This window comes from Meleagris gallopavo, chromosome 1 (genome assembly GCF_905368555.1).
Source record: "Meleagris gallopavo chromosome 1, MGAL_WU_HG_1.1, whole genome shotgun sequence".
NCBI lineage: Eukaryota > Metazoa > Chordata > Aves > Galliformes > Phasianidae > Meleagris > Meleagris gallopavo.
Window position 1 is genome coordinate 90,198,655 of NC_139404.1, and position 27,984 is coordinate 90,226,638.

General features: G+C 41.3%; 2 protein-coding genes and 2 long non-coding RNA genes across 7 annotated transcripts in view; 2 read left to right on the forward strand and 2 right to left on the reverse strand.

Moving 5' to 3' along the window:
* Nucleotides 1–6,417, reverse strand: part of RCSD1 (RCSD domain containing 1) — a 34,178-nt gene extending 27,761 nt beyond the window's left edge. For all 3 annotated transcript variants that reach the window (XM_085240175.1, XM_010721775.3, XM_085240172.1), the window contains exon 1: nt 6,214–6,417. In XM_085240175.1, the coding sequence (XP_085096301.1) occupies nt 6,214–6,219 (6 nt within the window). In that variant the 5' untranslated portion in view covers nt 6,220–6,417. The remainder of the gene's footprint in view (nt 1–6,213) is intronic.
* LOC146545508 (uncharacterized) lies at nt 2,936–9,730 on the forward strand. The gene is made up of 2 exons (XR_014887445.1): nt 2,936–6,198; nt 6,829–9,730. It is a non-coding gene; the product is annotated as an uncharacterized LOC146545508 (long non-coding RNA).
* Nucleotides 9,731–15,113: 5,383 nt separating this feature from the next.
* Nucleotides 15,114–20,209, forward strand: CREG1 (cellular repressor of E1A stimulated genes 1). Of its 2 annotated transcripts, XM_085240182.1 has the most exons (4): nt 15,116–15,484; nt 15,813–15,932; nt 17,874–18,058; nt 18,590–20,209. In XM_085240182.1, coding segments are annotated over exons 1-4 (579 nt in total). In that variant the 5' UTR covers nt 15,116–15,211; the 3' UTR covers nt 18,591–20,209. The 2 variants fall into 2 exon arrangements, with proteins under 2 accessions (XP_003202876.3, XP_085096308.1); XM_003202828.5 differs by lacking the exon at nt 18,590–20,209 and having other exon boundaries at nt 15,114–15,484; nt 17,874–18,059.
* On the reverse strand, nt 17,401–27,948 carry LOC146545509 (uncharacterized). Its single transcript, XR_014887447.1, has 4 exons — nt 27,787–27,948; nt 26,598–26,689; nt 22,505–22,631; nt 17,401–21,619 (listed from the first exon to the last, which is right to left on the reverse strand). It is a non-coding gene; the product is annotated as an uncharacterized LOC146545509 (long non-coding RNA).
* Nucleotides 27,949–27,984: the final 36 nt, after the last annotated feature.

Genomic DNA, 27,984 nt, shown 5'->3' on the forward strand with positions numbered 1-27,984 from the left:
CCATTCTTAAAACAGGAAGAAAGAGTAACATCAGTTTTGTGTGTTACATGACAGCTCCCAGAGTCTTTTAGGTATTATGTCGGTTTATTTTGACCTAAATTTCCAGAAGGCAGAAGTTTGCAGAGCTTGAACAATGTGATGTAGCAGAAAGGAATCATAAATGCTTTTTGGTCCTGATGCTGAGTTACTGCTGACTCCTGCCAGCAGCTGCACACACAGAAGGACTGCAGAAACAGCACTGTCCTGCCACTCTGCTGGCCCCATCAATACTATTGCTTGAACTCAACAGAAGATAGCTCCTGCCATTGGCTTTTTTAATGCTCTCTCCAGTTAAATCATTCACATCTTCATTTTGATCCCATTATTCCTAGGCACATTGCTTTTCCAAAGCGCTAAATGATCATTTATCCTGTAAAAAGGTTTAGATTCCTGTCCCCTGTCTGACTGTACAGCCACCCTGACTTGTTTGCCTCCATTCTTCTGAGTTAGTTTGTCCGTCCTCTCATTTGCATTTTTGTGTAAAAACACAAAACTGAACAAATAATTGATCTGCATCCACTAGATACTGAGGCTTTCCAAACTGCACACATTATTTGTTGTCCTTGAAAAGCTGTGTTCTATGTGAGCACTAAATTTCTTGCCTTAAGAAGAAGTACATAGCTTGGTTTCTTGCTAAAGCATAAGGTAGAGGTATTAAATTTTGTGAAATGCTTCAGTATGCTCAGAAAAGCACCACTGTGTGCCATAGCTGCCAAACTACACAACAGCACAATCTGAGCTGTGGTCCAGTCGTGCACGGTATTAAGACCATGAGTTTCAGACATTTGAGATGAAGAGAGGCTTTCTTGAAGCTGGCACCGGTAAATCAATATCCTTTGCAGATTGGCCACCAGTCATCCATGCTGACCAAAAGAGTGTGCACAAGCACACTAGGTTATGAAAAATAGCTTACCATTTCGTTGTCTGTTGTATGGGGTTTGAGTTCTATTAAAATTTTATGCTAAGAACAGAAGGAAAATGACATCTGTATGAGGTGTCAATTTAGCAAGTGAGGTTTGAGCCTTTGAAGATGACTTGAAGAAGCTCCTTTTAGCAAGTGATGCATTCCTATCTGACGGGAATTTAGTCTAATCTCTTCTCTCTCACAGGTGAAAACTTCTTTCTGCACTAATGGGGCGGATAAGCCTTGTCTCTGTCAGTACATTACCAACACCTATATACTGAGGGAGAAAATACCACAGAGGTATGCCTCAGACTTGATGCAAATGTAAAAGCATTTCTGGCATGAGAGCATAGCTGGATACTTAAGTGATTTGGATGAAGTAAAACACCTACATGAAACACCATAAGAACAAAGAGCCCCAGGTCTCTGACAGAACCTGGGTGTGAAGCAACTGTGCAGTGAATCTGTAAAGTAACTTCTTATACAACAGATCTCCTGTCTATAGACCAAATTAATCCTCATCCATGCTGTGTTTCAAGATGCTGATGGCATATAATTGTCCATAAGACATTAAAATAAGCTGCGCCTCTGCAGTATTATACCACCTACAGGTAACAAGAGGGCTTCACCTGTAAAATAGACAGGTCCTCCAAACAGCTTTTTTTTTTTTTTTTTTTTTTTTTTTTTTTTTTTTTTTTTGCTGCTATTACAGCTGTTATCTCAGATCCCAAAATGAGGTTATAGAGTTGATGTAGAGCATCCACTCCTCTAGAGTTATTAACCAAATACTTAGAAACAGAGGAGAAAATCTCCCCTAGTTTGTATGGGCTTGGTCAATTCCTAGCCAAAAGCCAGCAGGGCTTCCTAGCAACACCTATGGCAGCTATCTGTAAAGCAGTTCCGATGTTTTCCCTGTTCTTCAGATTAGCGGGTCCTGGGAATGTGGTAGAGAAGGTATGCATAAATATGCTGCTAAACGGTAATATGTCCTGCCAATTAGACTGTGGAGTACAGGAAAGAAGGCTTTTCCAAAAAGCTTTCACCATGACTGACGAAACTCAGACACACAAAAGTCAAAATGGGGAGTAAGGGACAGGAAGGGTTCAGAAGAATCATGCATTCTCTACTGGCACAAGAAAAGATTAGATTCTGCACACCGTTTATCCTGGGTCCCTTCCAAGTACAAGTCAGGGTCACAGCACCCCCCTGGGCTTTGGTTTTGATCCTTCCTGTCTATCAAAAGGGGGCTTCATCCAGTCACTACACTGTGGAAGTCTGGCAAACTTGATCCTTTCCAGCTCTGCTGCAGACATGCTATTTACTGTCAGGCAAAACTAAACTTGTCCAGACCTAAGGAGTAAATTGGGGTCATATGGTACCTCTCCTAATATATTTAAATACTCTTCCCTTTATTGATGCAGACTCTCTGCATTAATGTGTTATTTTTATGAGACTGGGGGAAAACACTGGAGATAAGTGCATATACTGTTAAGCAAAAAGAAAATAAAGAGAAGTGGAAAAGGAAGATATTAACTTTTGCACTGAAAACCAAACAGAACAGCTTCCTGAGAAAGGGAAATTGTTTCCTGGCAGAGCTAGCCATGGTATACTGCCTGTACTTATCTTGAATCCATGGCTGCAAGAGTGGAACTTACTCAACTAGGTCTACCTTTATGTGGATTACTGTTCTACTGCTCTGAGGGGCCATAAAGGACACAAATTGCAGCCCTCTTGGCTACTCATTCTTCATTCTCTCCACTTCAGTCCTCTTGTGGAACAAGTGATGCACACTTTGTGCAGTTTTCCTAGGTCATGGTAAGCAGCTCTGTAGAAGGATAGCTCCCTTGTATATTGGGACGGAGCATCATTCCCCATGGCTGCTGGAGGGATGTAGCAGTTGGGATGCTAGACCTGGAAATGTGCTCTGTTGTAATGTTAGGTTGACCACAGCAAAAAGAAAAAACGGCTTCTGACTTTGCCTGTCTGAGGGAGCTCAGTTAGGGGATGTGTTTGAACCTAGAGAGGTTTCTGCAGACTCCCAGTGAGACGGAGAACAGAGTCAGACAAATTTTAGCTCTGCTCCTAGCTAGAGGGGTCAGAGCAGTCCCAGGGCCTCTTCATGGTATCTTCACTCAACAAAGATAAGGCTACTGAAAAGAGCAGTGGAGCCACCACTCCTCAGATGTCACAGATGAGGACATTGTGGTGTAGGGAGAGCACAGTGCTGGGGACTGCAGAAATGTCTAGTAAGTTGCACAGTAGGAAAGTGAAAAACTGAGCAGGGCCTCTGCTTAGAACTGAGCCTTTCCTCTGCTTAGCAGATGTAACAACAAGCAAAATCAAGATCCAGCAGGAGTTAATTGTAGAAGAGACATGGGATTGACGACAGCAAAGAAAGACATGAAATCTGTTGGTAGGCACAAAGGAGAGAGTAGTCTTCCTGATATAAAGTTACTTGCAGCATCTTCACAACTAGGGGAACCCAGTGCACCATGGGGAGCCACCAAAGTAAAACTCTGGCTTGAATCACTTCCCCTTGTTTTGTGGCCAAGTTCAAATGTCTCCATGCTCCCAAGCTCCTACAGAGAAGCAGGAAAGAGGAATGCCACGACTGCTGTAGAATATGAGCTGCAGAAAGCCACAAGCGCTGTCAGTGGATGCCCTAACTCACAACATTTTCAGTGAGGTTTAATACAGCTAAGAGAATGAAACAGCTTGGATCAATTCCAAAAGTGTAAGCTAACAAACAGAATCCTTTTTTTACTGTAGGTGCAAAGATTTAGTGGCTGCTTTATGGACTCTTGCAGCTAACAGTCTGTTTGTGGTAGATTCATGATTTCAAGCGCATTTGATCAGCTTTAACACTGGAATGAAAACCAGTTCTGAAATCTGTCTTGCATCAAGGAGCTAGGTCTTTGCAAAAACAAAACAAAAAAGATCTCGAACATCATCAGACTACAAAATTATATGATCTAGCAAGAACAGGGCCTTGCTTCATTTTTCGTCTTGCTTCTGTAAGTTCTTCAAAAACAGGGTCTTCCTGCCAAAGACATGATGGAAATCATCTGTCTAGGTCAGCCCTCTGTCCTTCTTTCCCTAATGCTGGTAATCCTCATGTGTCCCACTGGAGCAAAGCACTTGCCAGTTGTGCCAGCAGCAAAGCGCAAAGCAGCTCTGCATGCTGCCGATGAAGCAAAAGGGGAAACGACAGAACTTCTTGTTCCTGTTGCACAGGATCATTACACATTTTTTAAAGCGTAAACGGTAATGAGCCTCCCGTGTCCTGCATACGCTGCCTGTGAAAATTCTCAGGAAGAAATAGAATATTGGCAGGTGGGAACTCAAGTCTTTGCTCTTTGCTTTGTTTTGGTCTAATATCTTAGGTTTGGGACATTGACCACCTTTTTGGAGGGTTGGGGCAAGGAGGAGAGACCCTCCTCCCCTATACCTCCCCCCCCCTCCCCCACTACTAAAAATGTGTCTGGGGAGTTGAGGTGTTATAAAAATAAGGATATAAATCTACAGCTGATCTGAAAACAAGATAGCATGAGTAAAGAGTTGGATATTGAAGTAGAGGATCAGAATCAAAAGGATGAAAGTCATAGGCTAAATAATTCAGAGAAACTTCCTGACAGTTGAACCCACTGCAAATGTGACATGTCTCCTGAAAGGAAACAGAGGTCTGTGCCTTGCAACTACAGAACACCCCTGAAGCAGATGACAGAAAATATTGAGAGGTGCAGTCCCCTGCGGTGGAGAGGACAGGAGATGGGGCAAAGTGTCCTCAACAAGACAGAATATCTGTTTCAGCCCTCAATTATTTTTTGCTCCATATGCTACTTCCTGTGCAGAGAAGTGATAACAAATTAAGAGTTCAACAGCCCCTCTGAGACGTGACAGGATACTACACAGTGAAAAAGTATGAAGCAAGCAGTAACAGCTACTGATCCAGGTTTTGACAAACCTAAAAACCTTCATAAAGCTCCGTATTTGTCATGGCACGTATCATCTACGCTGCATTGGTTTCAGCAGTGCTTGGTTCTGCTCAACACCAAAATTTTTTAGATAGTCTGTTGAGGACTTATCTTGTAATGAACGTGCCTGATCTTTAACCCCTGTCTGCAGGGCAGGCCAGCACAGATAACAAGGGCTGCAATGTTAACACCTGGGAGTTATCAGAACTGCCCAGATGAGCTATGTGCTAGAAATCTTCAAAGAAAAATTACAGTGGTGCCTGGCTTTGTTGCGTGCTCCACACTGCTGGTGCCACATCAGTGCACAAAGAAAAGGCTTTTCTGGGAAGATTAATATAAAGTGTTTGGTAAGATCTGTGTTTTGCTGAAAGAAATATCCAAAGTCCTCTTTCGTCATTTGAGGTTTTGCCAATGTTGTAATCGCATTTCTATCTTTCATGCCCCTCCTAAACACAATTTTTCCTCTGTCACTTAAAATGGTTTGAAAAGCCAGTGAATCCAATCTCACATGAGCAAAGCAAGCACTGTCTCTCCCATTTCATATGAATGGGAAAGAAGACAAAGAGAGGTGAACTACCTTCCTAAGAAGCTGCTGTACAAGAGAAGGTTTGAACTGAAAAGGCAGGGGACTCTCATTCCTACTTCCACACCCCTGTCCATCAGCAGTGTGCCTGCCAAGAGACAAGAGCTCCTATTCCCTAGAAGCACAAGGCACACAGCGTGAAGAAAAGCACAGCAGTTGTCCTGTGGCTGCACTGTTCCTTCACCTTGCCACAGCAACAGCTCTCAAGTTTGCTTTCCTGAACCAAAATGCTGCTGGTAATGAAAGTGAGACTGCAAGATCCACGTGGAAGAGGGGGGACAAGTAGGTCTAAATCACAGTGCTGTTCTATGTATTGGCTAGGAATCAACCCCAAGGAGTCCACTAATCCTGTACAGTTTGTTCACTTCTCCTTACATGCACAATTTTACTGAATTTTCAAATCCCCATTTGAAAATTATTCCTATTAAAATGTAACTCATTTTCCTACCTCAGAGACTAACTGCTAAAGTCCTTCTCATTCCCCTTTCACAGATATAATTTCTCCCCATACCTTCCCCCCACGTCCAAATCTGAACCCTGTAAAACATTCTGAGGTCCACGGCAGAGGATGGAATTGTAGTGGAGATACATTTATCTGAACCTTGACAATAAGGCATTTTGAACCACCTTTCGTGAGAAACTGCTTTGCAAGGTGCAACTAATGCAGAATCTAGGAACAAGCCACAAGCAAGTGAAATGTAAGTTTTCTTTACCTCCATGTCCTGCTAGAGAGAGGTGTCCTCAGGGCAATCTTCTTTCCCCACCCCTTTCTCTCTTATCTGTGGGAAAACTTCAGCCGAGCCAGAGCAAAATCACGCTGCTGTGGAGAGTATGTAATATTCACACTCCTGCTCAGCTTGAAAACTGACAGAGCCCAGTGACTGGCCCTGCACTACGAACAAGGAGAAAGGGCGGGTGGGTGAGAGGAAGGGAGGGAGGGGAGACGAGAGGAGAGGAGGGGAGGCAAGGCAATCAGAGTTTAAATTTAGACACAAATCTAAACAGATACTGTCCTTCCCAGAGTGTTGTACTCATGAGACAACAAGCAGCAAACTTTGCTGCTGTGCCTAAACTTGGGGACACCATGTGTGCATTTTCTCCCTCATTTTCTATCTCCCCTTCGTATTTCTATCACTCTGTTTATTTATTTATTTGTTTGTTTCTCTTCCCAGTTATGCCTCTATTTCTCTCTTTTGCTGGCAGTTGCTCCCCAACATCTGCCTCAGTCTCTCCCCTGTTGTCTCTTTTTCCAAGTCTGCAGGGTATCCTCATTGTATTTGAGTCAGATCTTTTCTTTAACTAAAGTGTCCCTTTTCCTCCAATTTCAGTTGCAGTGGACTTTCTTCAAAGTAGTCTGAGAGGTGGAAAAGGAGCAGAAATCAGGTGGCAATGCACAGAAGATATGGCTTTGGTACCTTGGTCCATGGCTGGGACTCTCAGGCACAATATCAGCAGTACTAACATGCTGTTGGGTGATTCCCTGAAGAGAGACCACAGCTTCACTGAGAAAAGTGCTGCACAAAAGCAGCCATAAGTACAGTGTCCCCATGCGAGGTCTCACTGGCTAGCTCTAGTGCAGGACTTGTTCTTTCCATTCCAAATTCATTTCTTACGTTACTAGGACAGAAATTGCAGGACATTCATCCCTCCTTTTGAAGGGAAGGGCAGACTTGTGCACTGGAAATGAGAAGCTTCTGTGGAGGTGCAAAATCTCAGATGGGAAAAACTAAGCCTCAGGAATGTTTTGCTACGGTTTCCCTTTCCATTCAGACTGCAGTGTTGTAAACTATACATCTTGTTCCTGTTTTAGCAACTGTTTGCACATGCTCCTTCTCAAGAATTTCAGTCCCCACCTCCTGAGAGCAGGGTGGTGCAGAGGAATTTGGAAACACCCCCTTTGTCTTCTGCTTGGCTTCTTTGCCTTTCAAGTGACACAATTTCATGTTGTTGTGTTGGGGGCAGAAAAGGGTTAAAGCATCTTTTCTGAAGGCGATGCATACTTTTCCCTTGCAGTGTTTCACACAAGCCTCTGCTGTCTATGGAGGAAAACACTCCAGAATGAATTTAAATGTGAACATCATCAAATCCCAGATTATTGGTACCAATAAATTGTTTCAATACATTTGTTTTTATGGCATACTTAACTTTTGCAGTACTGAATGCTGTAGGACCCCTGCAGTTCCTTAGAAAGTATAGGAATTAGTCAGTTTAAATCGTGGTCTCATTATCTCCTAAGTTCAACACACAGTGTTGCTCAGTTCTTAGCCAAAAGAATGATACGCTGAGTTACTGCAATCTGGAGGTTAGGCAAGAGGACAAAATAATCTTCTGTTGCTGAAACACTGGATTAGTTGAATCCTCTCTAGTGTAAGCAACCAGCGGATGCTGTAACAAGAACTCTAAGAAAATTGAGATTATTATTCTAAAAGGAATACAAAAATGAAATTCCTTCTTGGTTGGAAATCCTGTTCATTTCTTAAAGTTCTGCACAAGTTGGATGGATAGGAACTGAAACGATGAGAAGCAGGTTAGGGTGGGGAGGGCAAGATACTTTTGGCCGCCCATGCATTGCCTGCTGTAGCAGTAGCAGGAGAATTTCATACTCAGGGAATTCACTGTGGGCATTGGTCACAAATGTCACTTTCAAGATGTCTGCCATGTAAACAGACTGCCAAAACGAGGTGCCAGTTAGATACCACAGTTGCTTCATTGTGCTCAGTCCATTTCAGTATTTTCTTTCTGCTTTCAGAGGTTTTACTCTGTGGAGGAAACTACTTGGGCCTACAGAAAAGAAAACTGCTAGACATGGATAGTATCACTTTACCCACACTAATAAAGCACAGGGAGTTACAGCTACACCCCCCCACACTTCTCCACTCTACTTATTTATGCTCCAAAGTATCTTGTCATGAAGTAAATCTTTTCTGCCGGCAGAATTCCCAAATGCCATTGCTCTGAGCATGGTACACAGTACTCGGTTTATTAATGTTTATTCTTCCTTCCTGAACAAGCAAGGAGAGAAAGGCGCAAAAATATAGTGCGTGTTTTTCTCCAGAAACGAAGACACAAAGTGTGGATTTGCTCTAGGCTTTCTTTTTTCCTGGACTGAAAAGTATACCAAAAGATATGTTACAAACAACTCACATGCTTTAACTGCAAGAACTTTCTGAAAGATGTTATTAAGGGAGGTTGTACTGAGGAGCTGAGTGTTTTACATGATGTGTATGTGCAAACATGAATGTGAAATATTCTGGAGTGTGACCCTCTGTATCTCTGTTTACAGACTTTCTGGGATGTCTATAAGACTCATTTGTTGGTACATGCAAAAGAAGTTTCTACATCTGTTCCTCTAGAGAGAAAAAAAAAAACAACAGTCATCACAAATAACATTAAAGCAGACAGATTAACACATATTTCACAGAGGTGAGAAAATGCTGTGCTGTGGACCCCTGGGTTTTGCAGCTTCCCAGTTGATTCTCTTCGATACGTGTGAGGCCAAAAGAGCAAGTTCACTTCAGACCAAATGACTGATGCTCTTGCTATATGCAATCATTCATCCTGGCGTGCCTGAAAAAGACACAGTATAACTAATTCTGCCATGCTTAGCAATGCCATATATAATAATTGCTGACCTCTTGCTTTTTGGCAATGAATTATGGAGTAAGGGACACCTCTACGATACTAAATCAATAGAAAGGACATGTGGGGATGTGGCAGTTCTTTCTTCAGCAGCCACTCAGGAAGGAAAGCTTTGGGGGGCAACTGAAATTTTGACTCAGATATTTCACACAGAATCACACACAGAATCACAGAATGGCCAGGGTTGGAAGGGACCTCAAGGATCATGAGTCTCTAACACCCCTGCCACATGGAGGGCCACCAACCTCCACATTTAATACTAGACCAGGCTGCCCAGGGCCCCATCCAGTCTGGCTTTGAAGTCACAAGTATTTGTGTCCCCATAGCTAGTTTGTTTGGGTGTGTCAATGTGGGCACTGAATCTGGGAAGGTGTGTTTGTGAGGGTGGTGGATTAGCAGAGGGTGGAGGGAGCTGTGGGTTTCTGCAAGATAGATTGAATCTCTGTTTGGTTAAAATGTTTGTTTAGAGTTTATTAGAACATGCCTGTCTGTACCATTATCTGAGATTGTTTTGTCCATCTATGTGTTCAAAGTAGGCTGGTGATACCCACACCATTCTCCAGAATTTATATTATTAAACAGCAGCTGTTACCAGTTGAGTTTTTGACTCTCCTGAAATGGAGGTCTCAACCTTTCTTGATTCCACTCAAGCAATTTAATTCTCAACTGAAAAATAAAGGGGATGGGGTGGCCACAGAAAAAAAAAAAAAAGAAAAAAAAAAGAACTTGCATTTCAAAGAGCAATCAACTCTAAAAGCCAGCATCCTGTTTTGGGCTGGGTTCATACATCAACTCCTCTGACAAAGGCAAGCTCACAGGAAGTGAACGTGAACAGCATTTTCTAGGGAAACTCGCTTTTTGAACCCACCATTCTGCTGGCTGCATTCTGAAATATCTCCTCCTGCTAACCCTGCCCTCGCCTCTCACCATTAAGCTAATGCTGCAAACGCTCAGCCTCACCCTCCTCTTCAGGGAGTTATCGGCAGGAAATGAAGTCAGTTGGAACGCTTTGTACTATCGATATTTTTTGCTCTAATTCTGCAGCTGCAGTGAGGCACATCTGAGCACACACGCACACATGCTCACGTGCGACCACGCGCTCATGCACACAGACTCACGTGCCACACATTATACACCCCTGGGAGCTGAGGTTAATGGGCATGTTCTGTTACCAAAGATGCTTGATTAAAATGAAGGGGCATGGATATAAGGGACACTCACTGTTAACATCATGGTTCTGTACAAATTAGCCAAGCTCCTTAAGTTCCAGGATCTGGTCAAAACCCTGTCCCTGAACAGAGCCAACTTAGAAAAACATGATATTTTATAGGGTGAATGCCTTGCCCCGGTGGTTCTGCTCTTAGTAAGAAGATCACATTGAAGTTCACCACCTCCACTTACACCAGGCAACCTAGGACAGGCGAGTGGTGTACAGGAGGCTAGCATCACCTTTCACTGCACTTGAATTTCTTCAGAGAGCTCTACTTTCACTGCTGATCCACTTGACTCTAGAAGATAAATTGAACTGGGGTACTATATGGCATGGCTGCATCACATTCTATTAATATGGCGATGTGACAAATAGCAGCAACAGCTATTGCTGGCCTGTTTCTAGACTGAAAGATTCTTCACCCATTACTAGCTCTAATGTGCAACAAGACCTAATAGAAACACAAACTTATAATCAGAACAGGGTTGCTAACACAGTCTCTGGTATCGGTGCTGGATACAACAATGTTTTTTACTACATCATTCCCAAGCCAGTCCTACTGCACATCTCGGCATCACAGAAAGCAGTGTCATACCTGCCCTCTAACCAGGTTCCTGAGCAGGCAGCCCAAGCTCTGACTCAACAGCAAGATTTTCTGACTGAAAACAAAACAACATTTCTGCTTCTTGCAGGTTACACACAGAGGAAGCTTGCATTGCCATGCTCTGTATAGCAGCTGTTAAAAAGATAGAAGGACTTCTCGCTGGGCCAGTGCTGTGTTCACTTCACCTCTCTATTGAAATATATACAGACAAAAGGGTCAGAAACTAAATGTAATTTGGCAACTTTGAGGACAAGAACAAATAAATGCATTAGGCACAAGCACACAATACCTTTTCATGTTCAGTAAAATTCTGTATGGTATGAAATTTCTTAACAGTAGCTGTACTGCACTGTCCAGCAGGGCTGGTGTTTCCTTAGGTTGATAACTAACTAACATTTTTAGAAACAATTTGCATGGTGGGACTCATGTGGCACCCAGTGCCAGCGCTTCAAAGCACCGAGTACTTCAGGTTTGCCAGAGCTGACTCAGAGGTCGATGCCTTCTGTCAAATGCAGTGGTGAGCGACTTTAATCACCCTGGCTGTCATTTGGATGCAGAGAGCTGGCCTGGCTCACAAATCAAGCACCATTCAGGACCAGACTGCATGGCCTGCAAGCGTTATCTGCACAAAGAAAGGTTTCTGTTCATGGAGAGACTGCATGATCTAGACAGGAAGCCTGGCCCAGTTCCCAGCTAGGCTTCATCTGAAGGGAAAACTTGCCCAGCCCATCAAACAACCATACTATCTCAGTGGAGCTGGCTCAGGGCAAAAGCAGCTATGAAGAGGGCAGCTGAAGCATGATGAAACACTGGGCACAATGGAGACCTTGCTGACTTTCTGGTTAAAATACACCTTCTTCAGAGACATGGCCCCCAAATACATCCTCCAACCAATGATATGTAAAGTACACTAAAATTATAGTTTTTCCACTACCTGGCCAACACCTGGAGGGAGCAAGCTGGCTCAATTACAGTAAGATTTTACCATTTATTTGCAGTTTTGCTGATGTAAATGAGAACATAAATTGAAAAGGGGAACTGGTGGCTAGCAATACTTTTCTGAATTTGTTATGCAAGGGTCCTGGATGCCCCTAGACACATTGCATTACAACAGAGAGAATCCTTCTCCTTTCTGAAATCAATCTGAGGAAGTGAAAGAGGCCTGGACGTTTACTTCAGATAACATTGCTTCAGAGCAAGCAAAAGGAGTTAAAGACTGCTTTCTTCATCCTACAGATTCACCCAACAGCCATCCAAGAAGAAGGGGGCCAGTACAAGCCCCCTTCATTCAGCGCAGTATGCAAGGCAATCTACATCCTGATGTGTATTGCCTACAGCGGAGAGTACTCAGCCTAATAAATCCTGCTCTTTACAACACAGAGAGCCAATACTACTCGTGTCAACAAATGCTGTTCAGCGATGAACACCCACTGGACACAGCCCAAATCCCCCAAGAGGGCTGTGAGCAGGTGTGCTTGCCGGCCTCTGCAAGCACTGTGAGCAGGGCTGGGCAGCAGCACCCCATGGTGGCTGCTCACAGGGAGGGCTGCAGGACACTGCAGGAGAGGAAAAACTTGCACATGCAGTGGTACTGTCTGAGGAGAACCTCCGGTAATACACATTCTTCTGCTGAAGTACAGACAACCACATTTGGCAAATACATTCTGCTAATAAATGTAAACTCTATAACATATAAGCTTCCACCTTTATGCATTTTCTTTTTCTGAAGAGAAAGAAAGGAAAGAAAGAAAGAAAGAAAGAAAGAAAGAAAGAAAGAAAGAAAGAAAGAAAGAAAGAAAGAAAGAAAGAAAGAAAGAAAGAAAGACCTCCTTCCATCATCTCCTTTATCTCCTTTCCTTTCTATCCTTTCTCACTTTTGTGACATCTCTTCTTTCCTGTATTGACTCCACCAACCACCTCCCATTTGCTCCCTACGATACTGTCCTGTTCCCCAGCAAAATCACCATGCACCCATCCTCACCCCCCACCCTCCCCTACCACTTGACCCTTTAGCTGCAGTGAGGAGAAGATGAACCCTTCCCTCTGGTTCTCAGAAGGCAGAACTGTGAAAGAGTGTTTGCATATATATATGTTGGTGGAAAAAGAGGAAGAAATATCTCTACTTCAGCTAGCAAAATCTCTAACAAAAAGAGCTTGTTGCAGTATGTGTTTCCCCTCTGTAAGTCCTAAACTAAACAGATTAGAAACTCTAGATCGTTTTTGTCCCTCTTTTCCATACTATTTTCACTTCTGCAGTACAGTCTTGCAGTCTTTTTCGACATATTTCACTCCCGCCCCTCCTCCAAATGTAGCCCATAATCCTATCTACATAAAAGCATCCTTTCAAGCAGCCTTCTTTTCTCTCATACTAGCTTCTTTTCTTGTCATGTTTTCTCTTCAGCGTTTTGCCCTGAGATAGAACTTGCCCTAAATCAGAGGAACGGGTGCTCTTATTCCTGTGCTACAGCAGAGCAGGTTTCTTCCGAGCATTGCCAGGAGAGGGCAACAGTGGAAGACTGTATTTCAGCGTTTCCTCTTCCCCAGAGGGATGCCACTGCCTGCGTCCTGGAAATGAGAGGAACACTAAAGGAAAAACAGTTTTATTCTGCCTGTACACAGCTACAGGACAGTGCATAAATGGACTTGCGCTTTATTTTTCTTCGAGATGAGATGGCTGACCTGACTCCTCTGGCATACAGCATCACTTCCACAGGCATGTCAGGTCATTGGTCTGGCAGCCCACAGCCGGATCCTTTTCACGTGCCCAAAGCCTCAGCTGGTGGCTGGATACACACGTGCCATACAAAGAGGTACTTGGGGACAGATGTCACGTGAGAAGCATGCACGGTGAGAAAGAAGCCTTGATTGCAGCCCTGAAGGGCCTTTTGTAAGAGTCATAGAATCATAAAATCATAGAATCAAAGGTTGGAAAGGACCTACCAGATCATCTAGTCCAACTGTCCTCCTATCACCACTGCTACCACAAGCTACTAAACCATATCTCCCAGCTCCTCATCCAGACGCCTCTTGAACACCTCCAGGGACAGCGACTCCACCACCTCCCTGGGCAGGCCATTCCAGTGCCTGACCACTCTCTGACAGAAAAAGCTTTTCCTTATGTCTAATCTAAACTTCCTCTGGTACAACTTGCGGCCATTGCCTCGGGAAAATGAAAGCAAGTCACCTACTCCAGCTGAAGGCTTGGAAACCATTACGGTCTGGACCTGAGCATTTATCAGACAAAAAGGAGGACTTCAGAACAGGCACATGGGACTCATCTTTGTAACGTAACACCTTCCATTAATAGGGGTTAAGCTAAAGGAAAACTCTTGGCATATCAACTTCTGAAAGATTGAAAGTCTGCCTGTTTTAATATGGCTTTTGGGGGTTTGGCTAGAAGGGCTCTGGGATGTTGAGGTGATCCTATTGCAAACAGAACTCTTGGAGAAAAGGCTTTTGCAGTATTTATAGGAGGGCTCACCCTTTCTTTTCTGTAAGGCTGATCTTTGGCAGATTCCATCCGAGCAGAATATTCTATTCTTGGCATTGTTACCTGGATGATTTTAGCTGTAAATTCACCTTTGCATACAGCTGGATCTTGAGCTAGCAACTGACCCATCAAGCTCTGTAAGAGACTTGAATGTGGAAAAGAACTGAGAAAGCTGGCTATACCACACTTCATGCTTTGTTGCACTCCTGTTCTACTCCTATATTTGCACCAGGCATGCTGCAAGGTGCTGCAGAATAACGCTGGAGAATATTTCTCGAAGGGGCACGAAATCAATATTTGAAGTATAGAAACTTGTCATTTTTTGCTGCTTATCTCAGTTGATGCTCCCGCAAACCCGGTAACTGTGGCATTGAGTTCAGCCTCGGTTTCTCTACCACACGCTGCCCCACACACAGCGTAGACGCACTCGATTAAGACAGAAGCGGAGCGAGGCGCCCCTCTCCATCTCGTGAAATGTGATTGGCAGAGAGTTCCGGCGAGGCCTTTCATTGGCTGTTGGATCACCGTGGCCCCGTCCCCCTCCCCGCTCCTCCTGACGGCGAGCCAGGGCTGTCACAGAGTTGTTTACCACCTCCGGCTGCCGACGCGATCGGCCCCGCCTCCCTTCATCTCCCATTGGCTGAGAGTCGAGCAAGTTGGCTTCGATTGGCGGAGAGCAGAGACGCACCCCACCCCGCGCCGGGTTGTAGTCCGTCGCCGCGTCGCTCGCGATAGGCTGCGGTGTCGGTGGCGGCTGCGGTGCGCAAAATGGTGTTGTTGGCGTTCCTGTGCGCGGCCGCGCTGGCGGTGTCGGCCCACGGATCCATCCCTCCGCCCGAGGAGGCGGCGCGCATGGCGCGCTTCGTCTTGCACAACTGCGACTGGGGCGCGCTGGCCACGCTCTCCGCGCAGGAAGGGCTGCGCGGCCGCCCCTTCGCCAACATCTTCTCCATCAGCGACGGCGCCCCGGGGCCCGGCGGCGGCAGCGGCGTCCCCTATCTGTACCTGACCGACATGGAGATCTCCGTGCAGGACCTGGAGGTGAGCGGCCGGCTGCGCGTGTCTGCGGCTCGGCTATTGCTCTGATGCGTTAAAATAGTTTGACTGTGCGTCTCAGTGGTGCTGATAGCCTGATTTCTGTGGTATGTAAGCTGTTAGCCGGCAATTTCCTTCGCTGAGTTCCTGACGTAGGTTTATCGGGCAACTGTGGGGCGGTCACGTGGAGGGAGGCAGCTGATAGCGGATAGTGCTGACTAATGGTGAGTCAGCGCTCTTCGCAGTTAAGCAACTTCCTCAGAAAGCTGAAAGCGTGCTGTAACTTGTTCTCGTGAGGGTACGCAACCCTCTTATCTTACCGTCTGCTTTTCAGATCAATTCGAATGCCTCCCTAACTGTGTCTTTGGCACAGACTCCGTACTGCAAGAAGCACAGATATGATCCCCAGAACCCCCTCTGTGCCCACATCATCTTCTGTGGGAGCATTGTAAAGGTAAGCGGGAAGTTTGCGCTGGATCTGTTTGGAAACTGAAACGTCCACGATGAAAACGTTCAAGTTCGTGCTTCACTCATGTCTTATAAAAGTGTGGTCAGGCACTGGAATGGCCTGCCCAGGGAGGTGATGGAGTTGCCATCCCTGGCAGTGTTCAAGAGGGACTGGATGAGGAGCTACAAGATATGGTTTAGTGCTTGTGGCAGCAGTGGTGATGGGAGGACAGTTGGACTAGATGATCTGGTAGGTCCTTTCCAACCTTGTGATTCTATGATTATGATCAGTTACGTTCTGTGGCACAGCTGCTTTGACACATGCATGACCCAAACTTTATTGAAGTACATATTAATCCAAGCTGTAAAGCTACAAGCGTTAGCCACAGAAAAAGTTTACTGTCTCACCTGGTGCTGTTGCTGCCATAGAAGGAATTTAGAACTGTGTGTGTTATTCACTGAAGATCTTAATCCCATTATTAAGGATAATTGGTGCGGATGGGGACTAATCACTGGTGTCTTTTATCTGATAGCCTGAATTTATATTTGGTGTTTTCATACTTCAGATTACATTACACTCCAGCAATCCTTGAATTGCCTTCATGAAGTTTGTCATCAATACTGAAGCTATTTTAATTCCAGTACCATTTATTCTAAATGTTTTTGTACCGTATCCACAACTTTTGTTGATTTGACCCTTTAAACATTTGCACATTAAGTAGTCACAGGTTTTAGTTTCCATTCTCTTGTAGACTTTATTATTTCATGGAATGTACGTGTGTGTGCTTGAATGCATCTAAACACTGTTTGGTTTGTGGGTGTCCCTGACTGAGCAGGTGTAGAGGAAGTAAAATTACATCTAAAACATGGCCTTCTCATAATGCAGCACGGATACTTTTGTTTCGTGAGTTGTTGCTGTTTCAAATAACACCCAAGACCATGGTGTATGTTGTTGCTGCTTACTGATTTGAAGAATCGTATCTAATTTGATAATTTATATATCATTACAAATCTATCACTACTAGGATTGAAAACAAAACACCTTCCAGCCTTGGTTTTAGGCTCTTATTCAGTTTTTATTCTTCATAGAATACCACTCCCGCTTAAGTATTAATGCCAAAGACAGTTAATTTTCCGCCCCGGCTTTTGTTAGTCCAGTCAGGTTGTGCACACTTTAAATCTTGAACATGGAGAAAATCTGGAAGAAAAAAAATCTGCCTCCAAAAACATCATTCTAGATTACATACTGAAAGCTAGAGTTCAGACAGTGCTTCAAGAAGCAATTTCACATGAAGATTTCATTCTGTAAATGCATAGTTAACATAGATATTTGTTTTTCTGTTAAAAAGTAAAAGCTGATGTCTTAATTCATACCAAAATCATTCTGTTGTCTTTTACTAACAAAAAGCAAAGCTTTGTACCCCATTATTCTACTATTTATTCACTGTCTCTCTAGTAAGAACTTTAAGTATCTATTTAAGATACTTTAATAGATGTTTGTGGACTTGGGTAATTTTCATCTCTAAAATAAAGTTTTTCTTTGTCCACAGCACAGGGTGTGGTTTTATCCTTAGACAGATCAGTGTCAGGTTGGATATAGTCTTTATATCAGAGCAGAATCGATACTTTTTTCAAAGCTGTCAGCCTGCATCTTTCTCTAGAGAAAAGAAGAAAGACTTAATCTAATGTCGATGAAGTACTTTCTTGCTCTTGCTTACTTTAAAACACCCTTTTGATTTAGTATTGAAAGCAACTCCCTTGGAGCATTTACCTGTCTCATGTGCAGTTGTACACTATCCTGAAGATAAGTAGATTCTGCCACAATAATGAGCACTCTGGGGCAAAATATGGCTAAATGAAGAAGAGCACTCTATAGTCAGAAGTGTGTTTTAGATAGTATTTGTCTTCCTTGTGTCTCTGTCTTAATATTTTTCTGGCTGTTGTTCAGGTGAATGATTCAGAAGCAGCCTTAGCGAAAAAGGCGTTATTCACTCGGCACCCTGAGATGGAAAGTTGGCCTAAGGATCATAACTGGTTCTTTGCCAAATTCAACATCACCAATATTTGGGTTCTGGACTACTTCGGTGGACTGAAAATTGTGACACCAGAAGAATATTACAATGTCAAGCCTTAGTAAGTACTTAAGTTTGCACGCTTGACTCACTGTATTTGGAAGCTGTAACGCTTCTTATTAACAGTGTGTATTACTCATCTCTGCTTTTTTAATATACATTGTCTTATTTCCATAAGTAGTCTCCTGGATGCAGTAGCTCAAATTGTAAGATATGTTTGAATAGGGGACCCACCTACCTAAAGAAAACAAGCATAGTATCTATAATTAACTCTATGGATAACTGCACTTCAGCTTAAAAGAGGTTTCTCGGGAGAACTCCTGCAGAGTAAGCAGTCACTATCCTTTATTTGGGTTAACTGCAAGGCAAGTTAGGTTTTGGTCTAATAGTTAAACATAGAATGTTAAGCATTTGTGAAGCTCTATCAATGGGATTTTAGCAATAATACATTGGCTTTGAATATTTTGTTACAATGCTGAAGTATAATATATTAATAATTAATAGATACAAAATATATATACAATGTGTGTTGTCAGATACGTTTTAGCACAGTCAACAAACACACATACTATTTCACTTTTATTCCTTGTAGGCAGAGGAAGATCCTTGGTGATGCTGACAGTACAAATGGATTACTTTGGATGACTGCTCCATGAAAGATTTTCTATGTGTAGTAGAGCTGAGTTAATAATGCAAAAAATTCTTACACCTTGCGTTGTTAATAAGCTGGTGTAATCCTTCTGAAGCACTTGTAAATTCACACTAACACAGACTGAATCATGCCATGCTCAAAATCCTTTGTGCGTAAGCCATAACTAAATGTTGTTCAGTGGACACAAATCTGGAGTGTTATTTGTCTTAATAGTCCACAATGCTGTGTTTACTAGAAAGTAAAGGATTAGTCTGGTTCTAAACTTTCAGTGCCTTAGTTAAATCATTCCTGATTGTAGGCACTCTCTAATTCTTTTCATTTTTAATACCACTTCACTTGCAGTGGTATTAAAAATACCACTTTATCTGACACAGCACTACAAGATGGCTCAGCTGACTGTAGACCGGGAAGCCTTGCTTATATTGCAACAACAGATGATATATTGAGTTCTAAATTTTTCTTTCAATACCTGTATGCTCACAATTTGAGCTGTTTTTCTGTTTTGCTAACCACGATTGGATTAATGAAAATTGTATGTGTACTTCAGGTTCACAATGAGTTCTTGGTAAGTCTTTGTCTAGTAGTGGTTATATGCCATGATTCTTTTAAAGAAGTAATAGTAATAATGAAAATACCTGACTGTGGTATATGAAGAATAGTGGCTTGTAAATCCAGTGAGACTGATACAAAAAGATGTTTACTGACTTCAATTTTGAAATCTTTGGCTTTGCATTCTGATCAAATGACAATGTAGCAGCTTTTACTGCTTTCAGTAGTAGAATTTGGTAGATTTTTTGTTTTGGAAGTTTAACACAGCAATTTTAGGTCTGTAATCTAAGAGTGAGAAAGAAACTAATACAGTATATAACAGATATTCGTCGACTTTAGAGAATGAAAAGTAAAGAAAAGTGTTGAAAGTGAATTCTCTTTCATAAAATAAGCCCTACTCAACCATGGGAAAAAATTGAACATCTTTGTATATCCTGTCACATCTCCCACGTGCAAAGTTCACAGATATTCAAAACTGAGTACGAACAATTAATTTGATTTTTTAACCCAAGCCAATATTACCTGCTCAACATAGTGAAGAATGTGAAAGTGTAGAATCCTTAGAGGCAGATCCATGTATTAGAATAGTGAAATTGATCACTTCCAATTATCTCTACATAGTTATTGCATCATTATACTACTGCTCATCTTGTATGGGAAAGATTTATGAAAGCACTTTTGAAGTAAGTTATTAAGTTTTCCTTCTATGTGAAGAGGAAAAAAGTGTGCATTTTACTGTATTAAACACATTGTGTGCTACTATTTGGGATAATAAAAAAAAACCTGAAGATATGGAAATAATTTATGATGATTAGATAACATTAAAATTAAATATGATAGTGGAAATATTTTTATATAAGACATAACAATTGTGAAAACTCAAATGATTTTATGGTATGGACTGATACTTTTGATGGGGACACGTGAGTGTATTACCTATCACTGTAACTTTTGTTCTATGAGACTGATGATACTGGGCTTTTGATAAAATTAAAATATTTTTATGAAAAATGTTCTTGGTTTTATTTATTGCACATTTGAAATTATTTATCTCCCTCACACTTTCACATAAGCACGCTTACTTCAGGGTTCTTGTTTTGTTGTCACTCAGGAGTCATTTATGCTTGCTAAAGTATACATGGTGAAACCATTCTATTTCCTTTTTTGGTTGAAATAAGCATCTTTTTGTTTCACTTTCTTTTTTTGCAACTAATACTGTGAAATAAATCATAAAACAATAACGCTGGAGCTGTTTTTGGCTGAGGCTTCTACTTTTATAAATGACTGCAGCAGTTGCCTTTTGTACCAATACTTTCTTACTCTCAAATGTTTTGCCTTGTGCAAATATTAATAGGTCTCCTTAATATACACATAAATGTATGTGTTTGTACAAGGCATGGTATGTACTTATTTAGTGTAATTCTAAACCTAAGGTGGTGTTTTCAAGTGAGGCTTTTCACTGTTATTTTCATTGTTAATAAAACTTGAATCTCTATTGTAAAACTCCAGCCACACTATTAAAAGAACCACTTCTGTACTGAACCCTTGATTAAATGGATTCAAGCATTTTTTCCTCCTTGTTTTGGTTATATTTCCAGATTTGATACTCCCATTAGTATAAACTCCCCATTATTTTCTGATTTTGGATTGAAGGCTTATTTTCGTAGAATCATAGAATGGCCTGGGTTGAAAAGAACCACAGTGATCATCGAGTTTCAACCCCCCTGCTGTGTGCAGGGTCACCAACCACCAGACCAGGCTGCCCAGAGCCACATCCAGCCCTGCCTTGAATGCCTCCAGGGATGGGGCATCCACAACCTCCTTGGGCAACCTGTTTCATTGTGTCACCACCCTCTGTGTGGAAAAACTTCCTCCTAATATCTAACCTAAACCTCCCCTGTCTCAGTTTAAAACCATTCCCCTTGTCCTATCAAATGGGTAATTTTGGTAACAAATGGTTTGAAATAGTTCTGTAAGGCTACTGCATTTTATTAGAAAAGTTTTAGATCATCCAAACTTTCTTACATTTGAAACTTGAGAGGATCTCAGCAATGCGGTACTTCTGGAAAATGACATACAACAGAATGGTTGATCTAGATGTTCCAAGCTGGATTTGAGGATTAATAGGAAAAATACTGTCTGCAATTGTCATATTGATATATCTCATCAAACGCTTAGCTAAAAAGACTTTTGTATGTAGAAGTGGAGTATGAAGCAGACTAGAATAGAAGTCATACTAAACATTTGTCCATTTTTCTCCCTTAGTAACAGGCATGTAAATGTTAACGTAACACAAGATTTTACCTTAAGAGTGTCATCAACTTCTTGTCCTGTTTTTCATCTCCTTCTCCATGTGCTAACGTTCATATTAGACTCATTAAGGAATTTACTTTTGAGCATATTTCTTTTTTTTCCTAATATCTGGAAATAACATTGTGGCTTAGAATAGAGTAAGGCTGAGTATAAGAAATTAATGTAGCTGTAAATGAATTAACCTTTGATCATGTCTCTACTATGACATGCTTGAAGTTTCTGAGCATATTCTAAATAATAATGACTTCATTCTGCATATTCAGGAAGTTAAGTATCTCTATTCATTGATGATCAATGGCACAGGATAACCTTGGGCAACTCACTAAGTCACAGGATGTTTGTTAGCCAAGAATCTAATTAGGATAATTTTAGCACGCACTCTAACAATGTATTACTGTATTTCCTTTGTCTACTGATCTTGCATATTGATGTTATGAGTGTTGTGAGGTTCTATATCATTATAGAGCAGATTAATCCCTTATTTAGTTCTATCTGGGATTAATTTCTAGCTATTTAATAGTATATCTTTGATCGTCACAGTAAAATAACATTAATAAGGGTATTAGATTAATACGAGAAATATTAATTATAACTTAGTATTATGATATTGTTCTTTTTTAATTTAGGAAGATTTAAAATTTAGTCAACTGTTATATTATTGGTGAACACAAGAGGGTGCCATAGACTTACAATCAGATCGACTGCTAAATGTTTAACACTTGAGATTAGTTATTAAATTCTTCATAACTCAGAAATCCTGGAAAAGGGTATGACTGTGTCACGGTACTAACAAACTCCTTTTCTACACTGCTTTGCATTATGAATGCAGTGGACTACTAGCTGCTAAAAATCAGAACCTTTCATCTTTTTTTTCTATTTTGTGATCATTTTGTGCTATGAAGTATTCAAAAACAATATCCATGGAAATAATTTAAAGGTTTTTGTACTTAAAAGCTCTAGTAAAGGAAATTGAAGTGAATGTGAATTCCTCACCTTGTAGAGGTAGAACACCCTGGAACATCCACCAGTTGGATCTGGACTTGAAGCCAGGCAACTGAGAGCTCAATAGAATCACAGAATGTCCCAAGCTGGAAGGGACTCACAAGGGCTCATTTTGAACCTGTGTGATAGTCATAAACACAGGGTAACTTGACAAAGCTGTGTAGAGGCTTAGTGTATATGCGTGCAAACATGGAAGATACAGACTTTCAAGAGATACTAGGTAGTATTTAATTGCATATGTGTGTGTATTTATGTGGGGAAAAAAAAGAAAAGGAAGATACTTTGCATTTCTAGAATCTTACGTCAATTCAACTTATTAAAATTACCCAGTATTAACAAGTTACTGTTTCTAGATTGAAATCAAGCAATTGTTTAGGGATAAGAAATAGAGAAATAATTGCTCAAAATATACAGTATGACTATAAGAATTTTGCATAGCTCTTTCACAGTGACACTTATGAAAAGAAAAGCTTGTCTAATGAGCGTGAATTGGATTTTTGATTTCTTTTAAATGCTTAAATGATTTTCAGTTCATTTAAGTAAGTTTAAGTAAGTTTCCCAGATGAGCCTTTGAACAAAACGTAGGAAATAAAGATACTTATCTCTGGTTCTGATCTCTAGCTTCATAGTACCTTTACATTCATGAAGACATCATCTTAGTGATCAATTACAGTCTTCACAGGCATTCAAGAAAATACTGAGGCTGCTTTATAATTTATTTTTTTTAATATTTACTGTACTGTCATTAGGGAAATTAACCTGAAATTTACAGATGAAAGTATTAGTGATGTGAGACAGTAGCTTAACTAGCTCAAAGGAGAAGAGGCACTGGGCTTCCTTTTGAAGATAAGACATAAGCAGTAGTTGCTCGTGTGGATGAAAAAGAATAGAAATCTAGAGCAGATCATAAGGACTTCTCTGAGTATGAAAGAATCAGGCACAGTATATTCAGTAGTCTCAGTGATATACAGAGAGGGTGCATTTCAACTTTTTACTAACATCTCCTTTATAGGTTTCCAAAACTGATGTTGCACTGGCAGTTTTTAAACCCTAGCAGGAACAGGGCTCTTCTAGATACAAGAAACAAAATAATGAATAGGAATTCATTCTTACACTGTATCAGGGCCTCTTTATCATCTCCCATAGGAAACACACGCTCATCTCTGTGTTTGTCTTTATGATGCTGCACAGGTGTCTGTTTTCTTTTTATTTTTTCTCTTTAGATGTGGCAGGGTTTCTACTTGCACAACGCAGCTGCAAGGAGCAGTGACAGTCAAGCTTTTTTTTTTTTCCTTGGAAAAGCAGTATTTTCACACACAGAGGGGAGCAGATATAGTGAGACCAACTTCTCTTGTCTCCCTGTTGGGAGCTGCAAAGCAAGACCCGTCGTGAGGCACTGTCTTCTTTCCAGCTCTCTGTGTGCAATGCTGGCAAAAGTGCAGGGCAGGGACTAATCCCCTCGGAATGCAGCAATTATCACTAAATAAGTATTAATTGCGGCATGCCAAGGGGATTAGCACAGTTGAGCCCAATTATAGCAAAGCAGAGCTTCGCTGTAAGGCGCTGTGGTGCATTGAAATGCGGTGAGGCAATATAGGACTGTCACTCTTCGACAATTTGTCAATAGAAATTGTGGGCTTACATACTGTAAACAGCAATTTCATTTTCTTTTCAGTGTATTGGTCTAGTGCATGAATGGTGTGCCTCGCTGGGGGCTACAGCGTTCTCATCAGAGAAAATTGTTGCTTATTTAACATCCATTATCTTTGTGAGAACATCTCCAAAACCGATTTTGATACTTGTAGTGTTAGTTCTGGTCCTATAACTGATTCCCTGCTGAATCAGGGGCAAGACTCTGCAATCTGGATTCTCCCGTCTCCTCTATCAGGTTGGCCAGCTCCGCCATCAGGTGATGTAGGTATTAATTTTGCCTGCAAGTACTAACTGTACCAAATTGGCTTAGGAGAACTTTTGATAACTGACCTGTTCTCAGTCCCAGCAGACTGCGGTGATGATTACAGGCAAGCTCTCTGTGGTAGCAATACATGAGCCAGAGGGCAGTGTGTAGTTATTTTTTAATCCTCAGCTTGACTGCGGTGTGTTTGTTTTCTAGTTTTCATTTATTTCCTGTTAAAACTGCAAACCCTGCTGCTTTTTTTTTTTTTTTTTTTTTCTTCAGTTCAGTCAAAGCATAACCAGTAAGTATGAAAAAGAAATGCTTCTGGGATGAATCAGCCCCTTGCATTAGAGCTGTTTCAGGATTTCTTGTGTCCAGAGAAAGAAGGGCATATTGATGCACAGAACCAGCTGAATGCATGCCTTATCTATTTTATGAAAGGTGTTATACTTTATAGATAAAGAGCTGCGCCTTAACCTGCACTAAACACAGCGGAGTTGTATTTGGGGATCACCTCAGTTCCCCGCCCTATTCTGTTTCAGGAACCATAGATAAAATCTTGTGGTCTTCCCAGCATAGGAGAGTAACTCTCGAAATGTGCTTTCTTCCACCAGTATGTTTAGATAAAGAGTCGAGTTAGCAGAGAGCTAACTCGAGACTTAGGAAGAACTTCCTAACCCATCAGGGAAGTTTTCATGTCTCTCACATGGCTTTGTCTGATCTGAGAATAACTGCTGGTTCAGCTGAATTAGTGTTGGCTGTAGTCTCTAGACCAGTGTTATCAAGGTTATTAGGAAATAAGTAAACTGAAACACTGAGTCGTTTAAAGTGTTGGTTAAAAACGCATGTATGAGTTTGTCTAACACACAAGATAGGTAGGAGCTGCCAAAATTTTATCTGTGCTGTGTGGTTCCTAGAGACTAAATAAGCTGAAAATATGGTGGCGGAATAAGAAAATGATTTCTCATAGTGCAATCACAAGACATGTGAAGACAGGGTCGATTTTTCCTAGAAAACAGACCACTTCCCCTTTTTCTGCATCCTCAACTGCATGTGATTTGCATCTCCAATGTTATATTTGTTTAGAGAATAACTCATAATGCATGTGTGATTGCTCCTTTGTATACTTCAATTGTATTTTGATTATTGTATTTCAATTACTGTAGTTTGATTAGGATGATATGCTTGCCTCCACGTAAAAGATGAGGGATTGGAGGAGAGAATTTCTAGGAGCACTATCATGCAAAGCCTTTTTTTTTTTCTCTACCCACAGTTCTAAATGAAGTCCATTTCTCTGACCTTTCCCTAACTAGACATCAAAACACACTGACCCAACTGCTGTTCTCCCAGTGTGCCTACTGTTGCCATTAATCTTCCTTTCTTATACAGCTCTTCATTCCTTTTCCTTACCTTTGGCCTCAACTCTTTATTCAAAGTGATAATTTGCTGGCTCTCTGCCTGAGGGAGAAGCTGTGATCAATAACAGGAGGAGACAGGGGTCAGCAGAATAGTGATGAGCAGTGCTATTTGCTTCTCTGAAGGCGCTGGTACCCAAAAATATCAATAACTGGTATGATATTATTTTCGCTTTTGGATAAGGTGCCAGTGAGATTTAGATAGCCTGCAGTGAAAGCAGGGCTCTTATTCTGCTCACTCACTCTTTATTTCAGTCTTCCTTTATGTAGTAAAGTGGACAGAGAGAGCTTTATTCAGCTTGCACCGGAATACAGACCATGTACCCATGTACCTGAGTGCAGCCAGTTCTGGATCTGACACACCTCTTCCAACTCCAGCATGTGAGGTGGCTCTCATGAGCTGTGCTTTGCTCACTGCCTGACAATGAGCGATTGCATCTCCAGCTTCCTCTTTTAGCATCTGGGGTTGAAAAGCTGCACAGGAAACCCTTGCTGAGGCTAAGAGAGGGCAGACACTCAGCAGTACTGTCCACATACTGCAGAATGGCATGCAGCACTAGTAACATTAGTTTCTAATTATTTTGATATTGAATGGTACCGTATGTAATAGTTATTAAATAATAGAATTATGCTGTGTTATCAATATATTAGCCTTCATTATTCCAGACTGCAAGGTGATACATTTCTTGGTCTCCATCTTCCAAGAATTTCAATTTACTTTGCTTTTGAAAGATTATAAATCCTTACTTCTTATATGCACAATAATTCTCACCTTGTCAGTCATCTTCAGAATACTGGGAAACAGAGATCACCAGTCCTGTTCCCATATCTGCTGGGGATGCAGCACATTCCTTTGTCTTATTTCTAAGAATCAGAAAAAAAAAAAAAAAAAAAAAAAAAACACCAAAACCCACTTTTTGTTAAGATACCTGTGCTCCTTCCCACCCTAAGCTCTCATCCTGAAATATATTAAATAGCATTCCACAGTCTTTGAGCCCATTGTATTTGATGGAGGGGAAGGTTTACTTTTCAGTTTCAAAGGTGCATCTAAGTCACGTTTTCAGGCTTCTCTTATTCACAGATGTCTAAAATTTACTCTTTATTTCTGGTAATAAAAGTGAAAAATTTTATTTGCATTTGAAAAAGTTAATGCGATTTTTTAATTTTTTTTTTTTTTTTCAAAGTGAGAGCTAGCATCATGCTGAAGAGTTTTTTGTTTTGTTTTTCTTTTTTTTTTCTTCTAATTTTCTTATAAATTCTTTTGCTGGAGAAAGTACTTTTTTCATATATTCCCTTCTCAAGAAAAGCTTTCTACAGCTGCAGATTTCATCTTTCTTAATTTCATTATGCTGGCTTGTTCCTTTCCTCTATTACTTGTAAATTAATGCTTTTTTTTTTTCTTAGCTTCTTATTGTTCAGAATAATAACTATATATTAAGAAAGAAGTACCCCTAGCCATAGTTCTTTCCATCCAAAACCTCCAAGTTTTAAAATTCTAACAAGAACCTTTCAATTCCTCTTTGTCTTTAACTTTTAGTGCCTTGTTTTTCTTGACTTCCTTAATTTCTTCATCTGTAAAAGCTTAACTCCCTCAGCTTTGTAGCATTAATTTCAGAAGTACATTGAGGTCCTCAAGTAAAAGCATAACAAAATAATATTATTAAATCATTTTCTTGTGTCTTGTCAGCTCGTAGCACAGTGCATTCTCCAGAGTGATATTTGCCAGGTTAATGTTTAACTGTGCATTTTCTGTTACCTGTGTGGCTTCCACCCCTGCCTACTGAATGTTGCTTTAATACTGCTAGATGTGATCAGAAGCTTGGTTCTGTAAAGAAACAAGCGTTATGATTCTCCTGACTCAGTCTGCCTTTCACCACCACCTCCCCCCAACAACTTGTGACCTGGGGGGGTTAACATCTACCCAGGAAAACAAAGGAGACTCAAACATAACCTGCTCTTACCTGTAGTTTTGTGCAGGCTCCCACAGCGATCTTATTAGTACCTTCAGAGCAGGGCTAAGAAACGAGGGCATTTTCACTTTCACATGAGGCTGCTGGGTAAGTCAGCACGTGCACATGTGCTTCAAATGAGCCACATAACCCACAGCAGTGTGCCTGGTCACCTGGCCCCACAGAAGGAGGGCTGAGGGTGTGAAATGG

Coding starts and splice junctions, on each gene's coding strand:
- CREG1 (XM_003202828.5), top strand. CDS start 15,212: ATGGTGTTGTTGGCGTTCCTGTGCGCGGCCGCGCTGGCGGTGTCGGCC. Junction 15,485..15,812: donor TCTCCGTGCAGGACCTGGAG/GTGAGCGGCCGG, acceptor TCTGCTTTTCAG/ATCAATTCGAATGCCTCCCT. Junction 15,933..17,873: donor TCTGTGGGAGCATTGTAAAG/GTAAGCGGGAAG, acceptor GCTGTTGTTCAG/GTGAATGATTCAGAAGCAGC.